An 18,480-nucleotide genomic window follows, 5' to 3' on the forward strand; every position below is an offset into this window, starting at 1 on the left:
GGGGGACAGATCATGGGGTGGGGGGGGGGACAGATTATGGGGCAGGAGGGACAGATCATGGGGTGGGGGGGGGACAGATTATGGGGCAGGAGGGACAGATCATGTGGGGGGGACAGATTATGGGGCAGGAGGGACAGATCATGTGGGGGGGACAGATCATGGGGTGGGGGGGGGACAGATTATGGGGCAGGAGGGACAGATCATGTGGGGGGGACAGATCATGGGGTGGGGGGGACAGATCATGTGGGGGGGACAGATCATGGGGTGGGGGGGGACAGATCATGTGGGGGGGACAGATCATGGGGTGGGGGGGGGCAGATTATGGGGCAGGAGGGACAGATCATGTGGGGGGGACAGATTATGGGGCAGGAGGGACAGATCATGGGGTGGGGGGGGACAGATTATGGGGCAGGAGGGACAGATCATGGGGTGGGGGGGGGACAGATTATGGGGCAGGAGGGACAGATTATGTGGGGGGGACAGATTATGGGGCAGGAGGGACAGATCATGTGGGGGGGACAGATCATGGGGTGGGGGGGGGACAGATTATGGGGCAGGAGGGACAGATCATGTGGGGGGGACAGATCATGGGGTGGGGGGGACAGATCATGTGGGGGGGACAGATCATGGGGTGGGGGGGGACAGATCATGTGGGGGGGACAGATCATGGGGTGGGGGGGGGGCAGATTATGGGGCAGGAGGGACAGATCATGTGGGGGGGACAGATTATGGGGCAGGAGGGACAGATCATGTGGGGGGGGACAGATCATGGGGTGGGGGGATACAGATCATGTGGGGGGGTACAGATCATGGGGTGGGGGGGACGGATCATGGGGTGGGGGGATACAGATCATGTGGGGGGGTACAGATCATGGGGTGGGGGGGACGGATCATGGGGCGGGGGGGACTAATTTTCATGCCTAAAATGATTTTTTTTTAAAATGCAAAAATATCTGCGGCAGGGAAAGGGTTGGAGAGTTCCCATGGCATGGAGAAGGGAAGTCCAGAGAAGGGGGTCAGCACAGGAGAAGTCCTGAATGGTGGGAGTGTAGTAAGGTGTATAGAGGGGGGGTAAGGAGATGGGGGGCAGAGACAGTCTGGGGGGCGGAGACAGTCTGGGGGGGAGGGACTGGCGGAGTGTGAGAAGGAGGCGGAGGCAACAATGTATCATCCTTTGTACTTTTCTTTTCCCGCAGTGCAACTTCTTAAATCCACCGACCTGGGAAGACAGAGCCTGCTGTACCTGAAGGAGATTGGCCGGGGCTGGTTTGGCAAGGTGAGTGCGGCGCCTCCCTGCTGGTGATTCACAGTATTGCAGGCAGTTCTGATAAGACCGATACTATTCTCTGTGTTGTAACAAGAGGAAAAGTAAGGTTCCGCCTCATATGTGTCATGTATGTTGTATGTTGTATGGTCCAATGACACTTTCCTGCGATTGTCCCTTTTCATGAAGCGTCCGGCTAAAACGAATCTAAACTGTAATACACAGAAATACAATCATTATTTTATATGTGCGTTTATATTGTTGTAAAAGATACAGGCGGACCTCGGGGTACCAACACCGCGGTGAAACGTCATTACAGGTGGACCTCGGGGTACCAACGCCGCGGTGAAACGTCATTACAGGCAGACCTCGGGGTACCAACACCGCGGTGAAACGTCATTACAGGCGGACCTCGGGGTACCAACGCCTCTATAAACGTCATTACAGGCGGCCCTCGGGGTACCAACGCCTCTATAAACGTCATTACAGGCGGACCTCGGGGTACCAACGCCGCGGTGAAACGTCATTACAGGCGGACCTCGGGGTACCAACGCCTCTATAAACGTCATTACAGGCGGACCTCGGGGTACCAACGCCTCTATAAACGTCATTACAGGCGGACCTCGGGGTACCAACGCCTCTATAAACGTCATTACAGGCGGACCTCGGGGTACCAACGCCTCTATAAACGTCATTACAGGCGGACCTCGGGGTACCAACACCGCGGTGAAACGTCATTACAGGCGGACCTCGGGGTACCAACGCCTCTATAAACGTCATTACAGGCGGCCCTCGGGGTACCAACGCCTCTATAAACGTCATTACAGGCGGACCTCGGGGTACCAACGCCGCGGTGAAACGTCATTACAGGCGGACCTCGGGGTACCAACGCCGCGGTGAAACGTCATTACAGGCGGACCTCGGGGTACCAACGCCTCTATAAACGTCATTACAGGCAGACCTCGGGGTACCAACGCCTCTATAAACGTCATTACAGGCGGACCTCGGGGTACCAACGCCTCTATAAACGTCATTACAGGCGGACCTCGGGGTACCAACGCCTCTATAAACGTCATTACAGGCGGACCTCGGGGTACCAACGCCTCTATAAACGTCATTACAGGCGGACCTCGGGGTACCAACGCCTCTATAAACGTCATTACAGGCGGACCTCGGGGTACCAACGCCGCGGTGAAACGTCATTACAGGCGGACCTCGGGGTACCAACGCCTCTATAAACGTCATTACAGGCGGCCCTCGGGGTACCAACGCCTCTATAAATGTCATTACAGGCGGACCTCGGGGTACCAACGCCTCTATAAACGTCATTACAGGCGGACCTCGGGGTACCAACGCCTCTATAAACGTCATTACAGGCGGACCTCGGGGTACCAACGCCTCTATAAACGTCATTACAGGCGGACCTCGGGGTACCAACGCCTCTATAAACGTCATTACAGGCGGACCTCGGGGTACCAACGCCTCTATAAACGTCATTACAGGCGGACCTCGGGGTACCAACGCCTCTATAAACGTCATTAGAGGCGGACCTCGGGGTACCAACGCCGTGGTGAAACGTCATTACAGGCGGACCTCGGGGTACCAACGCCTCTATAAACATTACAGGTGGACCTCGGGGTACCAACGCCTCTATAAACGTCATTACAGGCGGACCTCGGGGTACCAACGCCTCTATACACATTACAGGTGGACCTCGGGGTACCAACGCCTCTATAAACGTCATTACAGGCGGACCTCGGGGTACCAACGCCTCTATAAACGTCATTACAGGCGGACCTCGGGGTACCAACGCCTCTATAAACGTCATTACAGGCGGACCTCGGGGTACCAACGCCTCTATAAATGTCATTACAGGCGGACCTCGGGGTACCAACGCCTCTATAAACGTCATTAGAGGCGGACCTCGTGGTACCAACGCCTCTATAAATGTCATTACAGGCGGACCTCGGGGTACCAACGCCTCTATAAACGTCATTACAGGCGGACCTCGGGGTACCAACGCCTCTATAAACGTCATTACAGGCGGACCTCGGGGTACCAACGCCTCTATAAACGTCATTACAGGCGGACCTCGGGGTACCAACGCCTCTATAAACGTCATTACAGGCGGACCTCGGGTTACCAACGCCTCTATAAACGTCATTAGAGGCGGACCTCGGGGTACCAACGCCTCTATAAACATTACAGGTGGACCTCGGGGTACCAACGCCTCTATAAACGTCATTAGAGGCGGACCTCGGGGTACCAACGCCTCTATAAACATTACAGGCGGACCTCGGGGTACCAACGCCTCTATACACATTACAGGTGGACCTCGGGGTACCAACGCCTCTATAAACGTCATTACAGGCAGACCTCGGGGTACCAACGCCGCGGTGAAACGTCATTAGAGGCGGACCTCGGGGTACCAACGCCGCGGTGAAACGTCATTACAGGCGGACCTCGGGGTACCAACGCCTCTATAAACGTCATTACAGGCGGACCTCGGGGTACCAACGCCTCTATCAACGTCATTACAGGCGGACCTCGGGGTACCAACGCCTCTATAAACATTACAGGCGGACCTCGGGGTACCAACGCCTCTATAAACGTCATTACAGGCAGACCTCGGGGTACCAACGCCTCTATAAACGTCATTACAGGCGGACCTCGGGGTACCAACGCCTCTATAAACCTCATTACAGGCGGACCTCGGGGTACCAACGCCTCTATAAACCTCATTACAGGCGGACCTCGGGGTACCAACGCCTCTATAAACGTCATTACAGGCGGACCTCAGGGTAATGACGTTTCACTGCGGCGTTGGTACCCCAAGGTCCGCCTGTAATGACGTTTCACCGCGGCGTTGGTACCCCGAGGTCCGCCTGTAATGACGTTTATAGAGGCGTTGGTACCCCGAGGTCCGCCTGTAATGACGTTTATAGAGGCGTTGGTACCCCGCGGTCCGCCTGTAATGATGTTTATAGAGGCGTTGGTACCCCGCGGTAAGCCTGTAATGACGTTTATAGAGGCGTTGGTACCCCGAGGTCCGCCTGTAATGACGTTTATAGAGGCGTTGGTACCCCGAGGGCCGCCTGTAATGACGTTTATAGAGGCGTTGGTACCCCGAGGTCCGCCTGTAATGACGTTTATAGAGGCGTTGGTACCCCGAGGTCCGCCTGTAATGACATTTATAGAGGCGTTGGTACCCCGAGGTCCGCCTGTAATGACGTTTATAGAGGCGTTGGTACCCCGAGGTCCGCCTGTAATGACGTTTATAGAGGCGTTGGTACCCCGCGGTCCGCCTGTAATGATGTTTATAGAGGCGTTGGTACCCCGCGGTAAGCCTGTAATGACGTTTATAGAGGCGTTGGTACCCCGAGGTCCGCCTGTAATGACGTTTATAGAGGCGTTGGTACCCCGAGGTCCGCCTGTAATGACGTTTATAGAGGAGTTGGTACCCCGAGGTCCGCCTGTAATGACGTTTATAGAGGCGTTGGTACCCCGAGGTCCGCCTGTAATGACGTTTATAGAGGCGTTGGTAACCCGAGGTCCGCCTGTAATGACGTTTATAGAGGCGTTGGTACCCCGAGGGCCGCCTGTAATGACGTTTATAGAGGCGTTGGTACCCCGAGGTCCGCCTGTAATGACGTTTCACCGCGGCGTTGGTACCCCGAGGTCCGCCTGTAATGACGTTTATAGAGGCGTTGGTACCCTGAGGTCCGCCTGTAATGACGTTTATAGAGGCGTTGGTACCCCGAGGTCCGCCTGTAATGACGTTTCACTGCGGCGTTGGTACCCTGAGGTCCGCCTGTAATGACGTTTATAGAGGCGTTGGTACCCCGAGGTCCGCCTGTAATGACGTTTATAGAGGCGTTGGTACCCCGAGGTCCGCCTGTAATGACGTTTCACCGCGGCGTTGGTACCCCGAGGTCCGCCTGTAATGACGTTTATAGAGGCGTTGGTACCCCGAGGTGCGCCTGTAATGACGTTTATAGAGGCGTTGGTACCCCGAGGTGCACCTGTAATGACGTTTATAGAGGCGTTGGTACCCCGAGGTGCGCCTGTAATGACGTTTATAGAGGCGTTGGTACCCCGAGGTGCGCCTGTAATGACGTTTATAGAGGCGTTGGTACCCCGAGGTGCACCTGTAATGACGTTTATAGAGGCGTTGGTACCCCGAGGTGCGCCTGTAATGACGTTTATAGAGGCGTTGGTACCCCGAGGTCCGCCTGTAATGACGTTTATAGAGGCGTTGGTACCCCGAGGTCCGCCTGTAATGACGTTTATAGAGGCGTTGGTACCCCGAGGTCCGCCTGTAATGACGTTTATAGAGGCGTTGGTACCCCGAGGTCCGCCTGTAATGACGTTTATAGAGGCGTTGGTACCCCGAGGTCCGCCTCTAATGACGTTTATAGAGGCGTTGGTACCCCGAGGTCTGCCTGTAATGACTTTTCTCCTCCGGATTACAGATCCGGTCTGTTTTGTGGGCCGGCGCTCCCCCGCGCCGAGGAGAAAGCACATCCGCCGCTGTTGTACCCTCACATTAGTATTTGCTGTGACTTTTACCTGCCCAGAAGAAGTCATTTCATCCAATTAAAGGGGCGGCTCCACCAATACTGGCGATTCGGTTATAGGTGGAATCTCAGGAGGGAGGGGCAGAGTCACTTTTTATAGTTTTTTTCTTTTTTTTGGAATTCGGTGAGATCTCCTTATAGGACCTCGTGGACGCCGGACGTTATAAGTCGCCAGTAGCGTTAGTTGTAGAATGCGGCAATAAAAAGGTTTTTTTTAGTGTTTTTTCATTAACCTTTTTCAACATTTTTTTGTGTTTTTCAGCATTTGCATTTATTAGTGAAGTTATACTCCCACAAAATCTTCCGGCTCAAAAAGCTCATGAACTCCGGAGAGCTGCGTTTTTTTGCGTTTATCAGCATTAGAGCATTTTTACAGCTAAAAAACTCCTCTTGAAACTCGCTAGTTCCAGGATTTTCCAGCCAGAAAACGCTGATTAAAGCTCATGTGCGCATGGACACCGAGGAGAACGTGCCGGGGGGGGGGGTTACTGGCTGTAAAAATGTCCCATGTGCATGAGGACTAAGAGTTCTTGTCTATATATACACTATATTACCCCAAGTATTGCCCCTGCCCTCCATATCATGTGATTCAGGTGTTCCAATCCCCTCCATATCATGTGATTCAGGTGTTCCAATCCCCTCCATATCATGTGATTCAGGTGTTCCAATCCCCTCCATATCATGTGATTCAGGTGTTCCAATCCCCTCCATATCATGTGATTCAGGTGTTCCAATCCCCTCCCAATCATGTGATTCCAGTGTTCCAATTCCCTCCATATCATGTGATTCAGGTGCTCCAATCCCCTCCCAATCATGTGATTCAGGTGTTCCAATCCCCGCCATATCATGTGATTCAGGTGTTCCAATCCCCTCCATATCAGGTGATTCAGGTGTTCCAATCCCCTCCATATCATGTGATTCAGGTGTTCCAATCCCCTCCCAATCATGTGATTCAGGTGTTCCAATCCCCTCCCAATCATGTGATTCAGGTGTTCCAATCCCCACCATATCATGTGATTCAGGTGTTCCAATCCCCTCCCAATCATGTGTTTCAGGTGTTCCAATCCCCTCCATATCATGTGATTCAGGTGTTCCAATCCCCTCCCAATCATGTGATTCAGGTGTTCCAATCCCCTCCCAATCATGTGATTCAGGTGTTCCAATCCCCTCCATATCATGTGATTCAGGTGTTCCAATCCCCTCCCAATCATGTGATTCAGATGTTCCAATCCCCTCCCAATCATGTGATTCAGGTGTTCCAATCCCCACCATATCATGTGATTCAGGTGTTCCAATCCCCTCCCAATCATGTGTTTCAGGTGTTCCAATCCCCTCCATATCATGTGATTCAGGTGTTCCAATCCCCTCCCAATCATGTGATTCAGGTGTTCCAATCCCCTCCCAATCATGTGATTCAGGTGTTCCAATCCCCTCCATATCATGTGATTCAGGTGTTCCAATCCCCTCCCAATCATGTGATTCAGGTGTTCCAATCCCCTCCATATCATGTGATTCAGGTGTTCCAATCCCCTCCATGGACACAGGTGTATACAATCAAGCCCCTAGGCATGCAGACGGCTTCTACAAACATTGGTGAAAGAATGGGTCGCTCTCAGGAGCTCAGTGACTCCAAGCGTGGTCCCGTGATAGGTGGCCACCTGGGCAATAAGTCCATCCGTGACATTTCCTGGCTACTAAATATTCCACGCTCAACTGTTAGTGGGATTATAACAAAGTGGAAGCCACTGGGAGTACATTGTACAGGTGCCCCCCCCCCCTTGTTTCTGGGAGTACATTGTACAGGTGCCCCCCCCCCCCTTGTTTCTGGGAGTACATTGTACAGGTGCCCCCCCCCTTGTTTCTGGGAGTACATTGTACAGGTGCCCCCCCCTTGTTTCTGGGAGTACATTGTACAGGTGCCCCCCCCCCCCTTGTTTCTGGGAGTACATTGTACAGGTGTCCCCCCCCCCCTTGTTTCTGGGAGTACATTGTACAGGTGCACCCCTAACCTTTTTAGGTTGAGAGAAGAGGTTCCGATAAGCCCCGCCCACAGACCCCCACAAGCACCAGGCCAGGGTTGTGGGTAGGGGGCCCTTTGGATGACTTCTCTTTCTTTGTAAATCTTTCTGTTGAACCCCTTCTGTGTCTTCCCGCTGCGCAGGTCCTGCTGGGGGAGGTGAATTCGGGGCTCGCCAGCACGCAGGTGGTGGTGAAGGAGCTGAAGGTCAGCGCCAGCGTCCAGGAGCAGATGCTGTTCTTAGAGGAGACTCAGCCCTACCGGTGAGTGCGCTGTAGTTTTTTTCCCCATAATCCCCTGCGGCCTCCTTTTTTTTGGCATCCTCTGACGGCGGCCTGTAGCTGCGTTTGGCCTGACCTGTCTTCTGTAACTCGCTGTAATCTCGTAAAGCCGATTGTGATGATTGAGGAGGCGGTCGGGGCTGGGGCCGGGGTCGGGGCTGGGGTCGGGGCTGGTGTCGGAGTCGGTGTCGGGATCGGGGCTGGTGTCGGGGCTGGGGTCGGGGCTGGTGTCGGTGTCGGGATCGGGGCTGGTGTCGGGGCTGGGGTCGGGGCTGGTGTCGGAGTCGGTGTCGGGATCGGGGCTGGTGTTGGGGCTGGGGCCGGGGTCGGGGCTGGGGTCGGGGCTGGTGTCGGAGTCGGTGTCGGAATCGGGGCTGGTGTCTGGGTCGGAGCTGGTGTCGGGGCTGGGGCGGGGGTCGGGGTCGCTGTCCTGCCTCCTTTTACTCCCAGAAGTCCTCCCAGAAGTCATTTGGGGGTGTTGGGTGGAGTCCTCTCCTCCATATGGACTGCTCTGGCCAGATGGGCTTTTCAGATGAGCTATTGTTGTCACCTCTCCATGTATTCCTGTGCAGGACCTGTAGGGGGCAGCAGGAGTTCTGTGTCAGGAATGGACGTCCTATAGAAATGCGCCGTTGGCTCCATTTACAGAGCTTCAAGGAGAGGTCTGTAACTGGAGCCAATCGTCTCTTTTCACAGCCGTCTTGTGTGGTAACGAGCGTGAAAATTGCGATTGTCACGCCGTCCAACACGCCATACCGCCGGGCCGCGCCATTCATCAGGAGGAGCCTCTAGAGAAAGGAAATGCTTCACTGGCACTTGAGCTGCAGAGAGTCACCCGACTCCTCTCAGCAGCATCAGAACCCCGTCCTACTGCTTTCCTATTTTGATAAAAATTGCCCGGGGCTCCGCCCTGCTGTGAACGGCCAATTAAAATCCGCTTGTAACATTGTAATAAAAATCGCGGTCTCTGTTGCCCACATTTGGGACTTTGGGGCTGCAAGGCGTCTCCAGGTCACATGTCTCTGTGAAGTGCAGCCCCCCCTACACTGCGGGCCCCCCCCCTACACTGCGGGCCCCCCCCCTACACTGTGGGCCCCCCCCCTACACTGCGGGCCCCCCCCTACACTGCGGGCCCCCCCCACTCTACTCATAGAAAAGTCGGCTGTAGACGTCTTGTGATCGCAGGCCACAGGGGCATCCTGGCAAATACATGGTGAAGATATGGAGAAGAAGCTGGTGACAACACTGAGGGCAGAGTGAGGCTGGTGACAACACTGAGGGCAGAGTGAGGCTGGTGACAACACTGAGGGCAGAGTGAGGCTGGTGACAACACTGAGGGCAGAGTGAGGCTGGTGACAACACTGAGGGCAGAGTGAGGCTGGTGACAACACCGAGGGCAGAGTGAGGCTGGTGACAACACCGAGGGCAGAGTGAGGCTGGTGACAACACCGAGGGCAGAGTGAGGCTGGTGACAACACTGAGGGCAGAGTGAGGCTGGTGACAACACTGAGGGCAGAGTGAGGCTGGTGACAACACTGAGGGCAGAGTGAGGCTGGTGACAACACTGAGGGCAGAGTGAGGCTGGTGACAACACTGAGGGCAGAGTGAGGCTGGTGACAACACTGAGGGCAGAGTGAGGCTGGTGACAACACGGAGGGCAGGTTCCTGACACTCCACATAGTTTAGAAGAAAAGCCGCATACCAGACAGCGCGTCGCGTCACCTCCCTCCGCCGCGCCGCCACGTGCTTATAAGGCTGCAGGTTACAGAAATCAGAGACAGGTAAAGGTGGGGATTCCCTTCTCTGATGTGTCACTGACTGGAAACAACAACTGGCAGAGCAACAGGCAGCAAGCACAACCCACCTACCTACTCATTATGAGGGGTTCCCACCATCCCTGTGCAGAGTTCCCGGGTCTGTACACCCACTGTGCCCATTATGAGGGGTTCCCACCATCCCTGTGCAGAGTTCCCGAGTCTGTACACCCACTGTGCCCATTATGAGGGGTTCCCACCATCCCTGTGCAGAGTTCCCGAGTCTGTACCCCCGCTGTGCCCATTATGAGGGGTTCCCACCATCCCTGTGCTGAGTTCCCGGGTCTGTACACCCGCTGTGCCCATTATGAGGGGTTCCCACCATCCCTGTGCTGAGTTCCCGGGTCTGTACACCCACTGTGCCCATTATGAGGGGTTCCCACCATCCCTGTGCAGAGTTCCCGAGTCTGTACCCCCGCTGTGCCCATTATGAGGGGTTCCCACCATCCCTGTGCTGAGTTCCCGGGTCTGTACACCCGCTGTGCCCATTATGAGGGGTTCCCACCATCCCTGTGCAGAGTTCCCGAGTCTGTACCCCCGCTGTGCCCATTATGAGGGGTTCCCACCATCCCTGTGCTGAGTTCCCGGGTCTGTACACCCGCTGTGCCCATTATGAGGGGTTCCCACCATCCCTGTGCTGAGTTCCCGGGTCTGTACACCCACTGTGCCCATTATGAGGGGTTCCCACCATCCCTGTGCAGAGTTCCCGAGTCTGTACCCCCGCTGTGCCCATTATGAGGGGTTCCCATCATCCCTGTGCTGAGTTCCCGGGTCTGTACGCCTGCTGTGCCGATTATGATGGGTTCCCACCATCCCTGTGCTGAGTTCCTGGGTCTGTACGCCTACTGTGCCCATGAGGGGTTCCCATCATCCCTGTGCTGAGTTCCCGGGTCTGTACGCCTGCTGTGCCCATTATGAGGGGTTCCCACCATCCCTGTGCTGAGTTCCTGGGTCTGTACACCCGCTGTGCCCATTATAAGGGGTTCCCACCATCCCTGTGCCCATTATGAGGGGTTCCCACCATCCCTGTGCTGAGTTCCTGGGTCTGTACACCCGCTGTGCCCATTATGAGGGGTTCCCATCATCCCTGTGCTGCGTTCCCGGGTCTGTACACCTGCTGTGCCCATTATAAGGGGTTCCCACCATCCCTGTGCCCATTATGAGGGGTTCCCACCATCCCTGTGCTGAGTTCCTGGGTCTGTACACCCGCTGTGCCCATTATGAGGGGTTCCCACCATCCCTGTGCAGAGTTCCTGGGTCTGTACGCCTGCTGTGTCCATTATGAGGGGTTCCCACCATCCCTGTGCCCATTATGAGGGGTTCCCACCATCCCTGTGCTGAGTTCCCGGGACTCCAGGTAGAGTCAGATGTTGCAGTTGGGAGATCTTGCTGTTGGAGGCTGTGCGGCTCCATCTATAAGATGTCACTTTTGGGGGGAGTTCTCCTTTAATTCCCTGTAGGGGGAGCGGTTCCCACATATCGGTGCGTTTTGCAGCCATTCACATTACAAGTGGTGAATAGATGGGCGCCGTTGGCGTGGCGTGCTCAGCGCTCCGTTGCACAGAGTGGGAGTGGCGTTTGGTGATGTGAATGAGCCCCAATTATTGGTCACATGACATACATTGTATCTTTTCTCCGCCCCCAGAGTCCTCCAGCACCCCAACCTTCTTCAGTGCCTGGCGCAGTGTACGGAGATCACCCCCTACCTCCTGGTCATGGAGTTCTGCCCCCTGGTAAGTGGCGAGCACCCATTGGTGAAGAGACACAGGCGCCAATACATTCACGCCTTCCCCTGAACCCGAGCTCCGCCCACTCGTCTCATATATTGATCGCAGTGCTCCTAGGGTTAGACCCGCCAGTGCTGTGCCTTAAAGGGACAGTAACCCAATTGTTGTCAGGTTGTGGCCATTGATGATGATTTGGCACCATTTTTTATTTTCTGCTCAGAAAGTGGACTGAGCTTCTGAGATCCGGACCCCCGCCATGCCTGACCCTGCAGCTTTCCGATCCCCTGCCCCCGCCATGCTGGACCCTGGAGCTCTCTGATCCCTTGCCCCCGCCGTGCCGGACCCTGCAGCTTTCCGATCCCCTGCCCCCGCCATGCTGGACCCTGGAGCTCTCTGATCCCTTGCCCCCGCCATGCCTGACCCTGCAGCTTTCCGATCCCTTGCCCCCGCCATGCCTGACCCTGCAGCTTTCCGATCCCCTGCCCCCGCCATGTCGGACCCTGGAGCTCTCTGATCCCCTGCCCCCGCCGTGCCGGACCCTGCAGCTCTCTGATCCCCTGCCCCCACTATGCCGGACCCTGCAGCTGTCCGATCCCCTGCCCCCACCATGCCGGACCCTGCAGCTCTCCAATTGCCTGCCCCTGTCATGCCAGACCCTGCAGCTCTCTGATCTCCTGCCCCCGCTGTGCCGGACCCTGTAGCTCTCTGATCGCCTGCCCCCGCCGTGCCGGACCCTGCAGCTCTCTGATCACCTGCCCCTGCCGTGCTGGACCCTGCAGCTCTCCGATAACCTGGACCCTGCAGCTCTCCGATCCCCTGCCCCCGCCATGCCAGACCCTGCAGTTCTCTATTTGCTTGCCCCCCGTCATGCCAGACCCTGCAGCTCTCCGATCCCCTGCTGGACCCTGCAGCTCTCTGATTGCCTGCCCCCGCCGTGCCGGACCTTGCAGCTCTCTGATCGCCTGCCCCTGCCATGCCGGACCCTGCAGCTCTCTGATCGCCTGCCCCTGCCATGCCGGACCCTGCAGCTCTCTGATCCCCTGCCCCCACCGTGCTGAACCCTGCAGCTTTCCAATCCCCTGCCCCCACCGTGCTGAACCCTGCAGCTTTCTGATCCCCTGCCCCTGCCTTGCTGGACACTGCAGCTTTCTTATCCCCTGCCCCCGCCATGCCAGACCCTGCAGCTCTCTGATCACCTGCCCCCGCCATGCCAGACCCTGCGGCTCTCCGATCCCCTGCCCCCGCCGTGCCGGATCCTGCAGCTCTCTGATCACCTGCCCCCGCCATGCCAGACCCTGCGGCTCTCCGATCCCCTGCCCCCGCCGTGCCGGACCCTGCAGCTCTCTGATCGCCTGCCCCCGCTGTGCCGGACCCTGCAGCTCTCTGATCGCCTGCCCCCGCCGTGCCGGACCCTGCAGCTCTCTGATCTCCTGCCCCTGCCGTGCCGGACCCTGCGGCTCTCCGATCCCCTGCCCCCGCCGTGCCGGACCCTGCAGCTCTCTGATTGCCTGCCCCCGCCGTGCCGGACCCTGCAGCTCTCTGATCACCTGCCACACCCTCCATAGACTGATAGCACTGTTCTTATTTCCAGGGGGACCTGAAGGGATATCTGCAGAGCTGCGCGTCCTCCGAGTCCACAGTGCCGGACCCCCTGACCCTGCAGAGGATAGGCTGCGAGGTGTGCTGTGGGCTGCTGCACCTCCACAAGAATAACTACACACACAGGTCAGAGAGGCGATGCGATGCGAGGCGATGCGAGGCTTGGGCCGGGGCAGGAAGAAAATTGTATTTTTATATTAAAAATGATGTTCATGGTTACCTCCACCCCACGGGATTTGATATTGATGCCTTTTTATTACACCTTTTATTTTTTATTTCCTGTGTTTTCTTCTCAATTTTTGCATCTTCCTTTTCTTTTGCCCTTTCCCACTTTTAAGTGTTTTTTTTTACTGTTAATTTTTTTTTGTAAATAATTTTCACATAATGATTATTAGTTTATGCATTTATTATTACTTGGTATTTTTTTCTTCTCCTTTTTTTGCTTTTTTTTTTCCTACCACTGCACTTTTTCAATTATCCCTTCTGTTTCCTCATGTATGTTTTTTTTTATGCCTTTCATACTTTTACAGTAATTCATAATAATTCATTATATTTTCCCCTTTCTCATTTATTTATTTATTTACTTATTTCTTATTTATTGTTTTATATACATAGGGAGGATTCTCTGTATTTTTATTTATTATTTTATATATTATATTTTTTAAATATTGTATAATATATATATATACAGTGGGGATGGAAAGTTTGGGCCCCCCAGCTACAAATGTGTATTAATGTGCATAAAGAAGCCGAGGAAAGATGGAAAAATCTCCAAAAGGCATCAAATTACAGATTAGACATTCTTATAATATGTCAACAAAAGTTAGATTTTATTTCCATCATTTACACTTTCAAAATAACAGAAAACGAAAAAATGGCGTCTGCAAAAGTTTGGGCCCCCTGCAGAGTTAATATCTTGTACTGCCCCCTTTGGCAAGTATCACGGCTTGTAAACGCTTTTTGTAGCCAGCCAAGAGTCTTTCAATTCTTGTTTGAGGTATCTTTGCCCATTCTTCCTTACAAAAGTCTTCCAGTTCTTTGAGATTTCTGGGCTGTCTGTCACGCACGGCTCTTTTAGGGTCTATCCATAGATTTTCAATGATGTTGAGGTCAGGAGATTGTGAAGGCAAAACCTTCAGATTACGCCTCTTGATGTAATCCCCCGTGGATTTCCAGGTGTGTTTAGGATCATTATCCATTTGTAGAAGCCATCCTCTCTTTAACTTCAGCTTTTTCACAGATGGCATCAAGTTACCATCCAAAATTTGCTGAAATTTTATTGAATCCATTTTTCCTTCTACTCGTGAGATGTTCCCTGTGCCACTGGCTGCAACACAACCCCAAAGCATGATTGATCCAACCCCATGCTTAACAGTTGGACAGACGTTCCTTTCATTAAATTCTGTGCTCCTTCTTCTCCAAACGTACCTTTGCTCATTCCGGCCAAAAAGTTCAATTTTAACCTCATCGGTCCACAGAAATTGTTTCCAAAATGCATCAGGCTTGTCTATATGTTCATTTGCAAAGTTCAAACGATGATTTTTGTGGTGAGGACGTAGAAGATGTTTTCTTCTGATGACTCTTCCATGAAGACCATATTTGTACAAGTATCTCTTTATAGTGGAATAGTGACCACAACTCCAGTGTCTGCCAGATCTTTCTGGAGGGATCGTGCCGTCAAACGTGGGTTTGGAATTGTTTTTCTCACAATCCTGCGAGCTGTTCTGTCTGATATTTTTCTTGGTCTTCCAGATCTTGCTTTAACTTCCACTGTTCCTGATGACTGCCATTTCTTAATGACATTCCGAACAGAGGATATTGACATCTGAAAACGCTTTGCTATCTTCTTATAGCCTTCTCCAGCTTTGTGAGCGTCAACTATTTTCAGTTTCAGTTTTCTAGACAACTGCCTAGAAGAAGCCATGGTGCTGATTGTTGGGGCAAGGTCAGATGAGTCGGGGCATTTAAAACCTTTGAGATTGACATCACCTGGTCTTCCCAGACGATGATTGAGAACAATCCATGACACTGGCAGGTCTCAGCTTGGCAAAGGGGGCAGTGCATGCTATAAATTCTGCAGGGGGCCCAAACTTCTGCAGACGCCATTTTTTTGTTTTCTGTTATTTTGAAAGTGTAAATGATGGAAATAAAATCTAACTTTTGTTGACATATTATAAGAATGTCTAATCTGTAATTTGATGCCTTTTGGAGATTTTTCCATCTTTCCTTGGCTTCTTTATGCACATTAATACACATTTTTAGCTGGGGGGCCCAAACTTTCCATCCCCACTGTATATATAAATAAAAAAAAAATTTTCTTATAAGTATAAACAAATACTATTGTTGTTTTTATCATTTATATATAATTTATATAATAATATATGCTTACTATTATATAAAGTATTTGTATATATTTTAATATGTTTATATTTATAATTATATATATATACACATACATACATATTTTTTCTTTTTTTACTTATTAGTATACACAGATACTATGATTATTATTTTATAACTTTTTGAATACAATTATTATTATTTGCTTTAGTTTTTTGCTTGTTAGTACAAAGAAATAGCTTTTTTTTCATACTCCTTTTTTCCTTCGTTTATTCTCTTCTTTCTCCATCCTTTTTAATTCTCCCTTCTTCTTTTTCCTTTTTTTAACTTTTTCATGACTCATGATTTTTTTTTAAAGATTCTTTTGCTTTTACATAACATTTTTTAAAATTGCATTTTTTTTCTTTTACATAACTTCTTTTGCATTACAATGTTTAAATTTTTTTTCCCTTTTATCTTTTTTTTTTTTTTTTTTTATAATTTTTTTTTAATGTTCATGCAATTTATAAAAGATCCCAAACTTTATTTTCTCTTCCGAAACCCAACACCCCTGACCCCTTCCCCGCCGCTATCATAGATCTCTGGTATTGTTGGGTTGCATTGGGATTTGTTTTCCTCTCTTTTCCTTTTCCCCCTCGTTCCCTCGTATATTTCTTCGTGGTATCAGGCACGCTCCCAGGACAGCCGGCGTTCCCCGGCACATCTCTGGACGCCTCTCTCGGTTTGTCCCCTGGAACAATATCCTGATGCTGACTGAGTAGGACATGCAGGCTCCAGCATCAGTGATTTTGTTGCAGGCGGCACTCCTGGCCGCCCGGACCCCGATGTGACTCTTTCTCCTGGCCGCCCGGACCCCGATGTGACTCTTTCTCCTGGCTGCCCGGACCCCGATGAGACTCTTTCTCCTGGCCGCCTGGACCCAATGTGACTCTTTCTCCTGGCCGCCTGGACCCCAATGTGACTCTTTCTCCTGGCTGCCCGGACCCCGATGAGACTCTTTCTCCTGGCCGCCTGGACCCAATGTGACTCTTTCTCCTGGCCGCCTGGACCCCAATGTGACTCTTTCTCCTGGCCGCCTGGACCCCGATGTGACTCTTTCTCCTGGCCGCCTGGACCCCGATGTGACTCTTTCTCCTGGCCGCCTGGACCCTGATGTGACTCTTTCTCCTGGCCGCCTGGACCCCAATGTGACTCTTTCTCCTGGCCGCCCGGACCCCGATGTGACTCTTTCTCCTGGCCGCCTGGACCCCGATGTGACTCTTTCTCCTGGCCGCCTGGACCCTGATGTGACTCTTTCTCCTGGCCGCCTGGACCCTGATGTGACTTTCTCCTGGCCACCCGGACCCCGATGTGACTCTTTCTCTTGGCCGCCCGGACCCCGATGTGACTCTTTCTCCTGGCCGCCCGGACCCCGATGTGACTCTTTCTCCTGGTCTCTATTATTACCGAGTGACATCAGAGTTGTAATCGGCTTATTAGCCCCCGAAGCCCTAATACCTCTTCCACACGGACAGAAGAGCCGCACTTTCATGGAGTAGGAGGAGATATTTTCTGCTGATGAAATAACTCATCAACTCTCGTCATTTCCTCCTCAAAGGGGAGAAGATGGGAAAAGTTATTCTATATGGCAACCAATGTGATGGAGGTCAGAGGTCTCCAGAGAAGGGTCCTGGTAATCCTCCATCACCCAATGACATTGGAGACAATTGAGCTCTTCCAGCCTTGTGGTAACAGTTTGGTGAAGACCCTTTTCTGTTCCCCCATGACTGTCCCCCGTGTACAAAGCCAGCTCCATAAAGACATGGATGACCAGTTTGGTGAAGACCCTTTTCTGTTCCCCCCCATGACTGTCCTCTGTGTACAAAGCCGGCTTCATAAAGACATGGATGACCAGTTTGGTGAAGACCCTTTTCTGTTACCCCATGACTGTCCCCTGTGTACAAAGCCAGCTCCATAAAGACATGGAGGACCAGTTTGGTGAAGACCCTTTTCTGTTCCCCCCCATGACTGTCCTCTGTGTACAAAGCCGGCTCCATAAAGACATGGATGACCAGTTTGGTGAAGACCCTTTTCTGTTCCCCCATGACTGTCCCCTGTGTAGAAAGCCAGCTCCATAAAGACATGGATGACCAGTTTGGTGTGGAGGAACTCCAGTGTCCTGTGCAGAACCCTGACCTCAACCCTACTGAACATTTTTGGGAAGGAACACCGATGGTGAGCCAGGTCTTCACTACCTGACCTCTCAAATGAGCACAATTGCCCACAGACAGCCTCCAATATCTTGCAAAAAAGCCTTCTTAGAAGGGTGGAGGATGTTGGAAGCAAAGGGGGGGGGTGGAGCTTCATATTTATAGCCACACAGGAGTTCAAGTCCATATTAAATGACCATGGGGGATAACTCTGTATTAATGGCCACAAGTGCACAAGTCCATATTAATGGCCATGGTGGACCAAGTCCATATTAATGGCTATAGTAGGCCAGGTCCATGTTAATGGCCATGGTGGGACAGGTCCATGTTAATGGCCATGGTGGGACAGGTCCATGTTAATGGCAATGGAGGACCAGGTCCATGTTAATGGCCATGGTGGGCCAAGTCCATGTTAATGGCCATGGTGGGCCAAGTCCATGTTAAAGGCCATAGTGGGCCAGGTTCATGTTAAAGACCATGGTGGGCCAGGTCCATGTTAATGACCATGGTGGGCAAGGTCCTTGTTAATGACCATGGTGGGCCAGGTCCATATTAATGACCACGGGGGGAGGGGGTCAAGTCCATATTAGTGGCCATGGGGGTCCAAATCCATATTAATGGCCACAGAGAGAGCAGGGCAACTCCATATTACAGGCCCTGTCTTTGGAATAA

General features: G+C 52.6%; 1 protein-coding gene across 2 annotated transcripts in view; it reads left to right on the plus strand.

Moving 5' to 3' along the window:
- Positions 1–1,156: 1,156 nt before the first annotated feature.
- LOC149428474 (serine/threonine-protein kinase LMTK1-like) overlaps positions 1,157–18,480 on the plus strand; it is a 72,268-nt gene continuing 54,944 nt past the window's right edge. For both annotated transcript variants that reach the window (XM_089667363.1, XM_089667362.1), the window contains exons 1-4: positions 1,157–1,276; positions 8,003–8,121; positions 11,599–11,686; positions 13,272–13,405. In XM_089667363.1, coding sequence (XP_089523489.1) covers positions 1,163–1,276; positions 8,003–8,121; positions 11,599–11,686; positions 13,272–13,405 — 455 coding nt within the window. In that variant the 5' untranslated portion in view covers positions 1,157–1,162. The remainder of the gene's footprint in view (positions 1,277–8,002; positions 8,122–11,598; positions 11,687–13,271; positions 13,406–18,480) is intronic.

Source organism: Staurois parvus, unplaced genomic scaffold, assembly GCF_062004578.1.
Source record: "Staurois parvus isolate SC_StPar_1 unplaced genomic scaffold, SC_StPar_1.0 ptg003214l, whole genome shotgun sequence".
Lineage (NCBI taxonomy): Eukaryota > Metazoa > Chordata > Amphibia > Anura > Ranidae > Staurois > Staurois parvus.